At 43.6% G+C, this 16173-nt stretch overlaps 1 protein-coding gene across 1 annotated transcript in view; it reads left to right on the forward strand.

Annotated features, from left to right (window-relative positions):
* SARC_04024 (hypothetical protein) overlaps positions 1-16173 on the forward strand; it is a gene marked incomplete at both ends in the record, with an annotated part of 30613 nt that overhangs the window by 5486 nt on the left and 8954 nt on the right. The window contains 20 exons of the mRNA XM_014302175.1: positions 508-606; positions 1282-1485; positions 2005-2228; positions 2959-3025; positions 3550-3756; positions 4204-4332; positions 5090-5199; positions 5581-6042; positions 6413-6472; positions 7247-7343; positions 7865-8075; positions 8460-8547; positions 9294-9899; positions 10294-10440; positions 10747-10994; positions 11783-11880; positions 12383-12501; positions 13491-13675; positions 14581-14862; positions 15499-15830. Of these exons, the coding sequence (XP_014157650.1) occupies positions 508-606; positions 1282-1485; positions 2005-2228; positions 2959-3025; positions 3550-3756; positions 4204-4332; positions 5090-5199; positions 5581-6042; positions 6413-6472; positions 7247-7343; positions 7865-8075; positions 8460-8547; positions 9294-9899; positions 10294-10440; positions 10747-10994; positions 11783-11880; positions 12383-12501; positions 13491-13675; positions 14581-14862; positions 15499-15830 (3975 nt within the window). The remainder of the gene's footprint in view (positions 1-507; positions 607-1281; positions 1486-2004; positions 2229-2958; positions 3026-3549; positions 3757-4203; positions 4333-5089; positions 5200-5580; positions 6043-6412; positions 6473-7246; positions 7344-7864; positions 8076-8459; positions 8548-9293; positions 9900-10293; positions 10441-10746; positions 10995-11782; positions 11881-12382; positions 12502-13490; positions 13676-14580; positions 14863-15498; positions 15831-16173) is intronic.

Here is a 16173-nt window from a genome sequence, read left to right on the forward strand (position 1 = left end):
TATATAGTATATATATATATATATATATATATATATATATATATATATATATATATATGTATATATAGTGATTTTTTGTGTGTCTGCACAGTTGAGAAGAACTACTTGCACCCCTCACGCTGATCCCGCAGTGCTTCAGTTCTATTTGTCAATGCTACACGTGTATTCAATCTGAAATGCATCTATCAAACACATGCTCAAGTCGATTCAATGGCACATTCTAATCTGGCAAGCTGAAACTTCTTTGTACGTGTTTCTCTGATCATCTGCAAATGCAATCACGTAGCCTCGCCGCACTGCCTTATTTGATCTGTCTTCAGATGCCGCCACTCGCTCATTGGTTATTTTTTAAACGGGACGTGTTTGTTTGTTTTGTCGAGGGTTTACTAATCATAAGCCGGCTTGATGTCAGGTGCCGCTAATCCCACATAATGCGTCGTCAAAGATAGCGTGGCGTGTGTGTTCGTTCAAGGCGTTACTAACCAGGAACCTTTCGTACGAATTCAGGTGCTGCTACTCAAAACACTGGTTTTGGGGCAACCGCCACGCCTGGGTTCGGTGCTCAGTCATCCACTACCGGAGGGTTTGGCAGCGCTACTACTGGAGGTATGTGAATATTCTACTGATGTTAGGATGTAGTCTTTCTCTAGCTCTCGTTCCGTCAACCATTGTGTAGTTTGCTAGAAAAAGTTATTTTTCCATACTATAATAGACTAGCATAAAGAAGCTTTTGTTTTCGAGAGTGGTGTACTTGCTAATATGCCTAACTATATGATTACACATTGATAGTGGAGTTCATACCGCTGATGATAAGTGAATGTACTAGTGGTTCATAGGTATCATCGTGTGCTAGTGTAACCCTGGAGTATCCATTTATAGCGTATATATTCATAATAATATGTTGGCAGTTTGGCGGCACCACAACTGGTGGCATGTGAGCTTTAAATTCATTTCAGAGCCCTGTTGAGCTATTGATGATTGTTAGGTATAAACATTTATGCATAAACACTAGAATACATATTGTGGGGTTGGTGAAAATAGCACTAATGACACACGAAAAGCTTTTTATCGTTTTGTATGATTGCAAGTACATGTTTGTATGCATGATCAATCAGTTTGATGCACAACAGCGTCAGTTTGAGGTACAAGTGGGTTGTAAATAACGCCATCTTCGATACGTGCGCGTTCGAAATTGTCATTCTCGTGTATACATATTCTTTTTGGTGCAGAATAAGTTCATCATATAGCTATATACATATATACATACACTTCACACATTAGGTTTTGGCAATGCCGGAGGCTTCGGGGGGGGTATGGGAATGACAGGCCAGACGCAACCCGGTACGGGCCACACGCCCTTTCAGCAAACCGAGTTTATTGACGGCCAAACTAAGTTTGTACACACTAACCTGTGTGCCATGAAGGCTTACGAGAACAAGTGTATGGAGGAGTTACGCTACGAGGATTATCAGGCAGAACGCAAAGGTATGTGATTTGTGCATTTGTATACATATGCATGTACACATATACACACATACGCATACACACACACTCATACACACACACACACTCACTCACACACTCACTCACTCACGCGCTCACACACAAACACACACTCACTCACTTACTCACTCACTCTCACACTCGCACACGCTCTCACACACTCAATCATATCATACGCACACTTTTTCGTGTGTATGTATCATGTCATACGCTCACATTGGTACAATGCGACGCATACACAAGCGCGATATAGATTGCGTTGAACATTTACCGAACATACTGTTTAATACAAAAGTATATCATGAAACGCCACAGCCACGCACACACACATTCTGATGCAAACTTAAAGCCATACATGTGTTAATGGCCGCGAATATAGCACGTCACTTGTCAGTCTCCCAATGTACAACACAATCTATCTGAGATGTACAGTCCACTGCAAACTAGCGTATTACAGGTCGACACTCACACGCACACAAATACACACACAACTGTCTTTAGGCGGAGGAGGTGGTGTAGTTACAGGTGCTACTGGTGGGTTCGGGGCATCGACGGGAGGTTTTGGACAAACTCAGTCTTCTACCCTAGGTGGAGGTACGGGGGGCTTCGGTTTTGGGCAGACGGCCACCCCAGCCGCGTCCAATACAGGCTTTGGGTTTGGGGCAAGTACACCAGCACAAAACACGGGCGGATTTGGCGGTGGTGGGGGCTCTATATTTGGACAGGTATGTCTGTAGTGTACATATACTGTGTACTTGTATGTTTACATGTTTAGGATGTGCCTCAGAAAAACGAGTATGAGTTTGAGCCCTAGTTGTCACTACATTAGGCTTGCCAATACGGCCATTGGGTTTGGCGCAAGTGCTTTCGCACGGAGCACTGGCGAGGGTTGCGATGGTGTAACCTCTTCATTTGCCCTGGATATGCTGTTGTGAATATGTGCGTTGGATTTGTATATTCACATCTGATTCACATTGAAGTTGCTCAGGCGTTTTCATATGTACCAGCAATATCACAAATGCTCATGGCGTGCATTCATCTGTATATACGAACCACTTGTGATTGTGCTCTGCGTTTGCTCTTTGATCTGTACCCATACGATTGTTCTGAGTCACGAACTTAGACAACTTCTGAGAGTGACTCTTTTGCTAGTATACGTGCATCGTATGCCTCGATCTGTGCACATTCACAAACAGATGCGTCTGTGTCGTATTGAGGCACCTAGGCACGGTCGTACGTGTTGATGTATGTAATGTGATGGGCGTGTCTTTCCACACGTCGCTAGTATATGCCAGCACAGGATGTCTTGCATGTCCCAAGTTATCATGTGGTTGTCATGAGGTAGTCAACGCTTCCGGTTATATGATATATGCTTCGTATGTAGTTCTCACACATCATCTGACCATGTTTCAACAACCGCTTTTTTTTATCCCGAAATCCCTGTCCCGAGTGCAGTCGGCCTCTAACACATCCAATCTTGGCGGGTTTGGACAGTCGAACACACAGTCAGGGACTACAGGCGGTATGTAGTATTATATAGCTTTGCTCTATGTGTGTCATAGGTACTCGTAGATGGTTCTGCAGGCTTTTCAGTGTTTATGAGTATATAAATCTCGGCTGTGAAAGTTTTGTACTCGGGCGGTATGCAATTCGGGTACGTCGGAATAGCCGTAATTGGCAGTCAGAACATTCATCGAATGATTCATCTTGCTTCTGTTATTACACACACTTCCACGCCAGCTAGTTTTGGCTCCAGGTGATTTGTATTCAAATGAGCATCCTTTCATACTATAAATCAGGCGGTAGTGGTAATCTAGTATTGGATTTAGCGTCAATATCTGAAAATTGTGCGATCGAACTTGTGGAATGTCTTAGTAAAACTCTGTAAAGTACACCTATTTTCAGGACTGCTCCGCCTTTGTTTTCGGCTTCAGTTCAGTTCGAGTGAGATTCAAGCTTTGTTCAAACGGTTTTTTTTTGCCCCTTCACGCGCCAAATAATTTTCTCGTACCCAACTCTCAAGATGTATTCTGTTTCTCACCTCAGGTTTTGGTTTTGGACAAAACCTGCAAGTGCCGCAAACCAATGCCTTTGGAGCCAAAACGTCTGGTTTTGGTACCCCTGCACAGGGCACGACGGGTACATTTAATACTGGAGGGTTTGGAGCTTCACAACCAGCCTCGACCAATGCCTTTGGCGGCGGTGGGGGCTTAGGCGGCTTCGGTAGCAACACTGCACAGCCGGCATCTACTGGTATGACTCTTGTGCGTGTGTGTGTGTACTCGAGCTCATGCACAGAGTTGGTCGGTGTGTACAAACATCGGAAATCGGTACTCAGTTTTGTGTACTTTTAGTCAAGTAAGTGTGTAGGGTGGATACTGGGAAGTCTACACTCGCAAATGTATACTTGGCTTTCCCCATTGGAAGCGTGTGTATCACTGTATGGGGCATATATCCGTGGAATCATTGTCTTCACGTCATGCAGATGTTCTAGCGGACGTCGAGTTAAATGCCACGATGAACACAGACTATCTATCTCTAAGCAAGGAATTATTATTTTCGGATTTGATGTTTTTTTAAATCTCGATTTCTACAGAAGACATTAGATTTTGCGTAAGTGTACAATGGTTTACAGGCGTCAAAATAAGTTGTGTGACTCATCTTTTCCTATTACTTCTTATCAAATATTGCTATAAATAGGATTTGGTGGGTTTGGAGCAGCAAAGCCCGCAGAAACAACTGGTGGGGGTGGTGGGTTCGGAGGTTTCGGAAACACAACCCAACCCTCTACCGGGTTGGGCGGCTTTGGCGCCGCGCAGCCACAACAAAGTATGAGTGAATGGTGGGTTTGAAGTTCTTTTGAAGTGATATTCGTATGGTTGATTGTAAAGTTTTATTGAATGGTAAAGGTATGTTACTACGTCGGCAGTATTGGCATGGGGCAGTAACTTCAGAAATGCTAGTAAACCTATAACAGCCTTCCAAATTATGTTACACTGTACACTGTGCACTGTAAACCTATAACAGCCTTCCAAATTATGTTACACTCTACACTGTGCACTGTAAACCTATAACAGCCTTCCAAATTATGTTACACTCTACACTGTGCACTGTTAACCTATAACAGCCTTCCAAATTATGATACACTGTACACTGTGCACTGTTAGCCTATAACAGCCTTCCAAATTATGTTACACTCTACAATGTGCACTGTAAACCTATAACAGCCTTCCAAATTATGTTGCACTCTACAATGTGCACTGTAAACCTATGACAGCCTTCCAAATTATGTTACACTCTACAATGTGCATTTCGGACATGCCAATGACTTCACTCTACTTCCATCAAAAGCGTATGCGCAGATTGAAAACTAGCTTACATTTTATATTACTGTCACGTATTCGCATTTGTATTGTGTTTTGTTTTATCTCGGGTGAATTCCTTTGTTTATTATACACTGCGCTTAAGGATGCTCTCATTTAGCATATATCATATATTGATGCCTGATATTAGCAAACTACATCTATATTGCTGCTTTTAATTCGCATGCATGTATTCATTGTACTTGCTTCTTTCAATATCTCAGCAACAACTGGTTTCGGTGGTTTCGGGGCGGCTCAACCCGCGGCCACAGGCGGGCTATTCGGTAGTCAGAACACTCAGCAGCAACAGACTGGGGGCTTGTTTGGAGCGCAGGTAAATTTTTGTACCGAGATCTTTCCAAACTTCAGTTGAATACTATTTTATTTGTGTTTTGGGACACAATGACGCGTGTGTTTGATAAGGTGTGTATGTGTTGGTTTTGTGATACTTTATCCGACTTGTGTGAGTATGCTCATGCTCTTCATTGGGTTTGATGTGTTAGTTGGGCATTGCTTCTACTTTCGCTACATACGACGTCCTTAGGGTAGTATCATACTATTATTTTCCAACATCATGTATGATTTCTAAAGCCATGACCTTGTCCGGCGGGGTTGTGACCCCTTTTCTACCGATCCTCTACCTCCAAACGTCACACATCTCTAACACAAACCCGTATATGACCTCTCACCTGTCGGTTGTCATCCCGTTCTGCAGCAACCAGCCCAGCAAGGCACGAACCTATTTAGCGGCAACAAACCAGGCGGTCTAACTCTGGGTGGTGCTGCTACTAACACAGGCGGGTTCGGAGCCACACAGTCAACCGGCGGCATGTTTGGCAACAACCAACAACAACCGGCACAGGGAGGCTTATTTGGCGCGCAACAGAATAAGCCCACAACACTCGGCTTTGGGAACAACACCGGAGGGTCCTTATTTGGTGGAACGGGTGTGGGCGGCACCACTCAGCAACCCGCCCCGTTAGGGACAATGGGCGGGGGCTTATTTGGCGGCAATACGGGTGCTACAAACACTAATTTCTCACAAGGTGGAAACACGACCGGTGGGTTTGGAACGGGTAGTACTATGGGCGGGTTCGGAACTGCGGGCGCGACACAGCAGCAGCAGCAGCAACAACAGCAGCAACAGCAACCCCCTGGCACTATGTCTGCGCAGCAGGTGTGTTTGTCAGGTGCATGGCATAGGTGTACCCAGCAGTTGTGTTTGTCAGGTGCATGGTATCGGTGTACCCAGCAGTTGTGTTTGTCAGGCGCATGGCATAGGTGTACCCAGCAGTTGTGTTTGCTATGTGCATCTTAGAATGTGAAGGTGTGGAGTGATATTATGTGGATATGTGTTGAATTGGGCCCTAGGTGTGGGGGTATAGTTCAGCGACTGTGGGCACTCGATTACCCATGATTGTTTACAAACTATATGCCTGGCATTCAGACTTTCCACATTAACTTATTTCTATTTATTTATGCAGAACAGAACGGTATCTTTTAGTGAAGGTTCTGAAAAGCATTGTTCTCTTTATTTTCGGCTACAGGCGGGTCAGCTTTTGACGAGTACTACCTCCTATCCCGTTCTGGACATGGCTCGCAAGCAGGTACTTCATGCCGAAGTGTTATGTCTCTCTGCAGGGAAGAAATGAGAGTTGCGAGATGCGTATCGTGTATAACCGTATGCTAGATGATAGAAGTATAGTTCATGTACGTACATTGATTGCACATATCTGCAAAAAAATACACGATGTAGGCCCGTGTATACGCGTGGAAGTACGTGCGGAGAAGAACATCCCCTTCTTTGATAGATCAATACATGTACATTGTTGGACGGTTTTATATATACAGATACAAGTCAAACACCTGCGTAGTACAGATACAAGTCAAACACCTGCGTAGTACAAATACAAGTCAAACACCTGCGTAGTACAAATACAAGTCAAACACCTGCGTAGTACAGATACAAGTCAAACACCTGCGTAGTACAAATACAAATCAAACACCTGCGTAGTACAAATACAAGTCAAACACCTGCGCAGTACAGATACAAGTCAAACACCTGCGTAGTACAGATACAAGTCAAACACCTGCGTAGTTTATTCGTTTGTACGAGTGGTGATCAGCTCGTCCCACTGCGATGCTATAGGACAGCATCAGTGTTGTAGCTATTTGCATTGCAGCTATGATACCATACACACTTAGGGATCAATACAAGAAGTTACGAGTACTCAACTATACCACGAGAAGTATACCGAGGGTTTAAGGCGTATGCGTATGGGAGTATCAGTTAGCGAGTGTCATGATAATTTACACGATGATATCGTCGATGTATATCTCATTATGATACCACTCACCACTCATTGTGGTTCTTTCTACAGGCGCTGAGAAACAAACAACAAGCCGCTGAACAGAGAAAAGCGAAAGAAGAGACGCGCACATCCTACGCTCCGTCTTTCTACGTTTATACAGCACCAGGTACGTTTATGCCCATTAAACTGTATGCCTACTCACTATTTTTGCGTTTTATGTAGCTATATGTTTCCCCAACGTTATAGTCGATGTCCTCGTTGCGTCCACTCACCGTGTGATATCAAGTACGTCAAACGTTTTAACGAGCAACGCACATGACCTATATGGATGTATCCCATGCATGCACACACAACTTGTCTTTGCATTCTCTACGCGTGTTTGAGCTATTGTCTCCATTCTCGACTTTTATCAGTTCCTTCAACCACACAGGCCGATAATAACACTACTATCTCATGTATAGTTATCGCTTCTATACAGTTTCTTCTGCTCATCCTGGCTGGCATTCTCGTATATTGACCAGATCTCCATTGATAATTCAGTGAACATTTTCTCAAACAACACGCACCATATACTGGCTACATCTCCCAAGAAATAGATCGCTCTCTATATCCTGACGGCTATTGGTTGGGTGAATATAGCACTATATACATTTGGCACTGATGTTTATCTCTTCTAACCACCTGCAGCTGCACATCGGGTGCGCGCGCGCGTCTTCGACGACGATGAGGACGCCGATAGATTGCGCCAGGGCAGTTTCGGCCCTAATTCATCAAGTTCAGGTGCAGGCCCCCAGCCACAGCAGGCTCTGCTGACAAATGGGTCGACTGGCGGTTCGGGTGGCGGTGGTAGAGGACATAGACAGTTCTTGCGCTTAAAACTGGACCGGGATCCCGTGAGGTGTGTACTTTGATGTTGCGCTCAGGTGCGTCTGTCCTGTATATGTGCCTTTAGGTGCATATCTGCATGGGCGTGAGAGTATGTTGCTGAGTATGTACGTGTATGTACACGAATTACCTCGTGGGCTGTGCATGTTTGGCTTGCTGGTGCGGTTTTATCGATCCCCTGGGGGAACTGGTGATGGTGGCAGAGATCACTTCTTGTTCTTACGATCTTATTTGGTTACACGATGTGAATGCTGGGGGGGGGCTGCTCGTCGTGGTCTATACGTGTGTCCTGGCATGCTTGCATATCTGAATACAGAGTCGTTACTTGAACAAACAATGCGAAATTAATTCGTTCGGAAACTCTAATCTCTCAACACACACGCACATCTGAATTCAGAGCCGTCGGTAATGATACGGAAGAGGTGGCTCGGGTAGAGTACAGCGTGCGTGACCCACAAGATGAGGGGCCAGCAATGATCACACGGGTATGTACCGGAGCTTGCCTGTCAGGCACTGGATGTATATTTATATATATGCGTGTGTATATGCTTGTATACATGCGTGTGTATATGCGTGTATATGCGTGTATATGCGTGTGAATATGCATGTGTATATTCGTGTGTATATGCGTGTGTATATGCATGTGTATATGCATGTGTATATGCGTGTGTATATGCTTGTGAATATGTGTGCGTATATGCATGGCGACATACACTCTCACACACTCGGCCTACTTTACGGTGTTCTTCTCCCCTTGTGGCAATGGATATTTATCATATCATATTCCCCATTTCAAACGAAACATGAACACGCACACGTACACGTACATGCTTACAATCTCTTGCATCCAGTCCCTCATAGACAATGCACCCGTGACTCGCTTACATCGGATACAAGGCGGCATACTGCTGTATACCCACAATCTCACCCACACACCGACCGCTAGTTTCAGACACCGCATGGGTTTTTCTACACCCATTCTCAGGATGTGTTCACGATAAAGATTCTATCTTCTACTCGCTAGAAATGTTTAGCTCACTAGAGGTCTTTTTATTCGCTCTTACGAATTACAAATCCATGTGCACCCATTAAACACATGTTTCTGTTCCATTTAATTTGTCCTTTATTCCCCTTTTATGCGTCGCAAATTTCGGCGATATGCTTCCATTTCACACCCGTGTCTGTTTTACTCGTATTGTTTCTGATTCGCTCCTTTGTGTCGCAAATGCAGTCGCCGCCGCGTCAAGCGCTGAACGGACGCTACCATGACTCATCCTTCCAGGCGAGCGGGGGCGGTACAGGCACGTGGATGGGACCAGACGGCTGTAGTGCCGAAGGACGCCTGGACGATGCCCATATCAACGGCATAGTTAACGGCAAAAATGCCATAGATAACGACCGAAATGCCACAGATACACCGTTCCGGAAGACACAGGACACCCACACGGAGGACGTGGAGGCAGACGGGCCACGCAATGACCGAAACATTGCCGACACCCGTGCGAGTGGCTCTGACGAGGACCCTGAGAGTAAGCACGCACATACCCACACACAAACACAGGCACAAGCACACACACAGACACATACATCGCCCGCTCCGTTCACGATCAGTGAGGGGGCTCTGCTGGACACACGTCCAAGTGTGGAGGAGATGGCCGAGATGAGCTCCAGGGCACTGCAGCGGGTGGACGACTTCACTTTGGTGCATGCACATGGCAAAGTGGTGTGGAAGCACGCCGTGGATGTGACTAGCTTTGCTGAGCTGCACAAGGGAAAGCCTCTGGACTCGTTGGTCTACTTTGAGCATGGCGCGTGTGAGGTGTACGATGCTGATCGGGTATGGATGGTTGTAGAGATGTCGTATAAATAGATATATATATATAAATAGATATATATATATATATATATATATATATATATGTATGTATGTATCATAGAACTGTAGTATTGCATTAATATACCTCTATATGCACAAGTGTTTCATGTGTGTACAATTGTGCAATAATGCATTTTGTGTGCCTGCGTGTTTGTTTGTACAGTTTTGGTTTGCTGGAACGGAGAACTCTATGGACTAGCTATCTGAGAGATTTCCAATTGAACTTCGTGTGCAAGTATAGTGTGTGAGATGTGAGGTGTGCGATACTGATTGGGTATGGTGCCCGTGTGGTGTGTTTATATATATATATATATATATAAAGTATATTAACAATAAAGAATATATACCTTTGCAGGTCAATGACCCAGAGTTTGTGAAACCGGCTAAGGGTATGGGCCTGAATGGCCCCGCGCGAATAACTTTGTTCGATATCTGGCCCAAGCGCCAACCTAACGAGCCGGAAGACAAACCACGAGTATTCGACGCTGCTTCAAAGGCCAAGGTAAGTACCGTGTGTATTCATTTTAGAATATTTGAATCCAGCCGCGTACTTACATAAAATATTCTTCTAGTTATATTCCTAGTGGAAATAGGTCCCGGAGTTTTGGGCGAGCAAGGACCATGTCCGTCATTTATGCTGTTTGCAGAATGTATTTGAGGGTATCTCGGTTGATCACTGTGTATGTCTACCCTCGCTGTGCGGCTCTGTTGTACGTTTATTTTCACGCGTACAGCTAAGGGAACGATCGTCCCTATCGCATCTTATATGACTAACGAAAACGTAATTTATGTCCCATAAACGTACTAGTGGGAGAGAACACTTGCCCGCAATTGCAAAGCGCACGACATGTTCAACTACACTTACGACTGGGACTCTGGTCGATGGAGTTTCGATGTTAACCACTTCAGTCGATACGGATTGTTTGAGAGTGACGTGAGCGATGATGAGATGGAGGAGACACGGATGGGTGACGATTCTAAAAACAGAATGGCCGCTAAAAATAGAACTGCGGCGAACACAGGCAGTGCCTTGCACGCACAGCAACGGAATGTCAGGTGAGTAGATAGATTTCTGTAGCTTGCCGTTCTGTCTTGTGCAGCTATGTACTGCAAATCCTGTTCTTATATACATTCACAATTGTATATATAGATATACATTCATAGTTGTATATATAAGTATACTTTAATAGTTTTAATATCGATATACATTCATAATTATATATATAGAAAGCTGTAGCTGGCTACATATCTTGTACAGTTATGTACTGTAAATCATGCCCATATACATACATATCTATGTATTTGTGTAGATATTACTTGGCATTCCTTTGTTGTTCAGACGTGTGCTGTAATATCATACATACATAGATGCGATGCAGCGATACACGTGCGTGTACGACTTGTACGTTCACATGTGTGATATTTCACACCTCAATGTGTCTAGTATACAAACATAGCTGCATCATTTTTGTGTACATGACTTATAGGAACGTACTCACCTGAGCACCATTTCACGACTCGACCCACTGTAAATAGTTACACGGGTACAGTATGTGTTTGCGAATACACACACTCCGATTTCTTACCTGATATGCTGAGTTGTTCGTGTGGTTCATGAGTTGTTCTACGAATACCCCCAGAGAAAAGTCGGACTCCGAAACACATACTTGCACCTATATCTTAACATTATATGCCGAGTGTACTTATGGAGGCCATGATTTGTTCTATAAACATCATGAAGAACCGTCGGACTCTGAAACACATGTTTACACCTATATCTTAACATGATATAGATATACTGAGCGTACTCATGTGGGCCATGGTTTGTTCTATAAAAATCTCAGGGACACGTCGAGCAGCGGTGCAATGGACAGTTCGTCGCATCGGGCCATGGGCGACATGTTTGACAGTCAAGACGAGGAGATGTCAGGTCCAGGGGCCGGTAAGTGCACTGCTTAATTATTGGCGAAGTTGCTATGGCAACGGAGGAGTTGTGGATGTAGAAAAAGTTCGGTACAAATGTGTATGTGGGCGGAGAATTTGAACGGGTAATCTCGCATATAAGCATGTGTTACTACGTACTTACTGTATATGTACGAAGAATTTTGCTAGCGTTTATATGCTTATAGTTTGGAATCGATCAATATACCAGGACTATGGATGTATGCATGCTTGGAGTTGGATCTTACGAAGTAAGTAGTATATGGGTACTTCTAAGCTTGTATATGTCCTCACAGAAATGTGCCAACAGATGTGTAGGTGCATACTTATAATGGAATATATTTTTGAGGCTTAGTATGACAGATAAGTACTACTCCGCATTTGAGTACCTTATTTCCACTATTCGTCAATTGTTTACATATATATTCTATAACTAAAACTGTAGTTAGATAACTATCTGAGTTTATGTCGCAAACTCACACACACACTGGGTGTTGCTACAGATCCAGAGGATGACCTGGATGATATGAATATGGCCAACGACGCTGATGATGATGTACAGCCCACGGATCCCCAGCTACCTGCCTGGCGCAGAAATGTCCTCAACCTAACTATCAATGGGGTATGTTTGTATATATTTAGGAGTTGTCTTATGTTGTGCTTTATGCTGCATGTTTGTGTATTTGTAGGTGATGTCTTATGTTGTGTGTTATGCTGTACGTTTGTGTATTTGTAGGTGTTGTCTTATGTTGTGCTTTATGCTGTATGTTTGTATATTTGTGGGTGATGTCTGATGTTGTGTGTTATGCTGTATGTTTGTTTGTTAGTAGGTGTTGTCTTATGTTGTGTGTTATGCTGTATGTTTGTATGTTTGTAGGTGTTGTCTTTTGTTGTGTGTTATGTTTGTATGTTTGTAGGTGTTGTTTTATGTGTGTTTTACTGTATGTTTGTATGTTTGTAGGTGTTTTCTTTTGTTGTGTGTTATGCTGTATGTTTGTATGTTTGTAGGTGTTGTCTTATGTTGTGTGTTATGCTGTATGCTTGCATGTTTGTAGGTGTTGTCTTACGTTGTACGTTATGATGCTGTAAACTATCTATAACTGGTTATGCCTGTAAGAGTTATTTGTACGATGTGCAGACCTCTGTTGCTTAACTTAACTACATTGGGGTATGTGCGTAGGGGCTATGTGTATGTTGTGCACCCTGAGCTCAACCATCAATGGGCTGCACTTAAAAAGCGATCTGACTATATCCCCGTAGCCGTTGTAAACCGTTAAAAATTCTATGCTATGCAAATGCGTGGGCGTACGAAACCGAATACGTGCTCTGAACTTTACTGTCAGTGTCTTATGAGCGTAGGAGTTGTGGTTGTGGACGTAAAAATGAATTGCTCAATATTTTTTAATGTTCTTCGGTCTGTTGTAAGTGTATGTGCTTATTTGTTGTATTTTTCTATATTGTACATCCATTTCTCTGTGGAAAATGGCCTTGATTCGTGATGAGATCGACATACTCGCCTGCCAGCAGAGTTGTCAGTACATACAAGCGAGTATCAGCATCTTTCACGTGCACTGCCATTACTCACGTTAGCACCACATACAATACGCACAGGAACGCTCGCGCCCGCAGTATGCACTCAATTTAGACGCCCAGAGAGTGCAGCAGAAAATGTACACTGTACGAGGGGACGCGGACGACAATGCATGTCCAGATGATTACGCAGACACCACGGAAGTGGACAGGAGGCTCAGGCGGAGAGTGGGTGACAGCAGGAGTGCGGAGGATACCATGGCTTTGTATGTAATGTGCTCATATATGGTTGCATATGACTTTACATATGGATTTATAGCATTGTGCGAGAGTTGCTTATATATATATATATTGATATATATTTATATTAAGATTGGAATGGGCGTGAAAGCGTTCAATATATAGGCGTGTATGTACGTACATTTACGATCCTCTGCTTTGGAAACAACACTCGGCCTGAGAGCTAGCAAGTGTTAGTGGGCAATTTTATCTTCGACGATGTTTTCGAACCCATGTATTATGTGAGTCTTGTTTGGGTGAAATTGGTCAAGCTATACACGTGTGTAAGTATATAAATTAAACTCTGAAGTAGGTAACCGACCCGAGCATGGAGTGGCGGTTACGTATAGTTCGAGAATGTGAGAGGGTTTAGATGCAAAAGCCTCAAAGCCTCTTGGACAATGCATATGTTGGTAGGATCTCGTGTGTAAATAACTATGCCTAACATGCGTTAGCATGCAATTCCCTATTGGAAATTCATGTCTGCATGAACATCTAGGGTTAGGGTTTATTCATAGACTTAAGTGTACCAGTACACCGCACCTGCATGTAGTTAGTGATAGGGTCAGATGTAGACGGAGGGACAAAATAGTCCATACTACTCTTGTAGTGCGCACCTATTACGCGCTCGTTCCTAGAAAGCACACTATGGTCGGTTCCCCAACCCTACGTGATTATACCAGGGTTTCTTTATCTTTCTGCGGACTCATATATTCCGTAGATCACAGCCAACTGACCTCTTTTATTGCCCTCTGTCACATCTCAGTATTTCACCCGTTGAACTCCGTATTTTTTATTTATATATATATTTTGCCTTTCTGGTGACTCGAAATCCATAGATCGCGCCCAACTGACCTGACCTCTTTAATTGTCCGCTTCCACTTCTTCCTAGCGCGCCCGATGCCCCGAGGGTCGATCCCAACTCCACCGCCGCAGGCACCACGACGTACACACCGCGCAAGGTGGACCAGCCGTTCACCAACCCTGTGTCACCCAGAGCGGGTGTGGATAAACAACACCTGTTCGATGGTCAGACCATGCAGACTATCCTCACAAGTGCACGGGAGGGTGCTGACACACGTACACATACGGCTGTGGCGCCTGTGGGTGACGGAGATGCACAGAATACCCAGCGAGCTATGCAGAGGGGCTATTCGCAAGCACGATCCTTTAGGTAAACTGTTTGCTGTTTGTAGTGATTCGGGATTGTGATACTGGTTGATCGTGGGTTTGGTTATGTTTTGGATATCACACCAGAAAGTGCTTATATTTATGAGTCTACGCGCGTATATGATTTTATATGATTGTGTTTGTAAGTGCACGTTGATATATGTAATGTGCTTAAGTATAAATATATATTTTTCGATACATTCATACTAATTTTTGGTATATCTGTTTGTTTTTATGTTCTAAATCTGTATTCTATTGTACTAGTTATGTGGGTATGCACACAACTGCTTATAAGCTCTATATATTGACCTATTTTATAATAGCGCAAAAGTATCAAGTAATGCGGATGTGTAGGTGTGACTTTGGTTAGTGACTATTCTCATATATAGTTGCAGGCGTAAAGTCTCCACTATTCGAACTTGTACGTCTTGACCCTGTCCATATTGACGCGCCTCTCACTCCGCCTTTTACGCCAATTTATGTTATACTACACAAACTCCATTTAAGTGATTACCAGATAGTATATATATATATATGTATGTATGTATGTATACTTGTTAGAATTCACCTCAAGGTATAACTTTGAGATATACCTGTAATCTAACCATATTGAATTTGCCTTCATTTCAACCATTCACAGAGTGGGATGGGGCCGCAACGGAATGCTGGTTTGCCCAGTGGTGTTCCTCAGCAAAGTGCTCGTGCGATCAGACACCACCTACACCGCCCCCGCCAATAGCAAGCTGAAGCTAACCACCGCGGACGGGAGCAATTCTCTTAATAGCGTTAACATCAATACCGGTGCTGAAAGCGGGACGGGTAGCCGCGGTGAACGGGATTTGCCGGTAGTCGACTCTCCCGCGGGCAACCCGTTTATCAATGGAGTGACGGTATCCAAGATTGTTGTGGCACCCATTTTCAGCCTCAATGTAACAAACGCGCAAAACCCGGTTGTTGCGAAGGATAAGCGCAGTAAGTCTCTTGATGCACACATATGTACATGTATATATTTATATTTCAAAACAATGTACTCACACACTCTCTCTCTCTCTCACACACACACACATATATATATATATATATAAATATAATATGTGTGCATGTATTATATATGTATGTATGTATGTATGTATGTATGTATGTATGTATGTATGTATGTATGTATGTATGTATGTATGTATGTATGTATGTATGTATGTATGTATGTATGTATGTATGTATGTATGTATGTATGTATGTNTGATGTATTGATGTTATGTTATGGTATGTATGTATGTATGTATGTATGTATGTATGTATGTNTTGATGTATGGTA

Source organism: Sphaeroforma arctica, assembly GCF_001186125.1.
Source record: "Sphaeroforma arctica JP610 unplaced genomic scaffold supercont1.216, whole genome shotgun sequence".
NCBI classification, from domain to species: Eukaryota; class Ichthyosporea; order Ichthyophonida; genus Sphaeroforma; species Sphaeroforma arctica.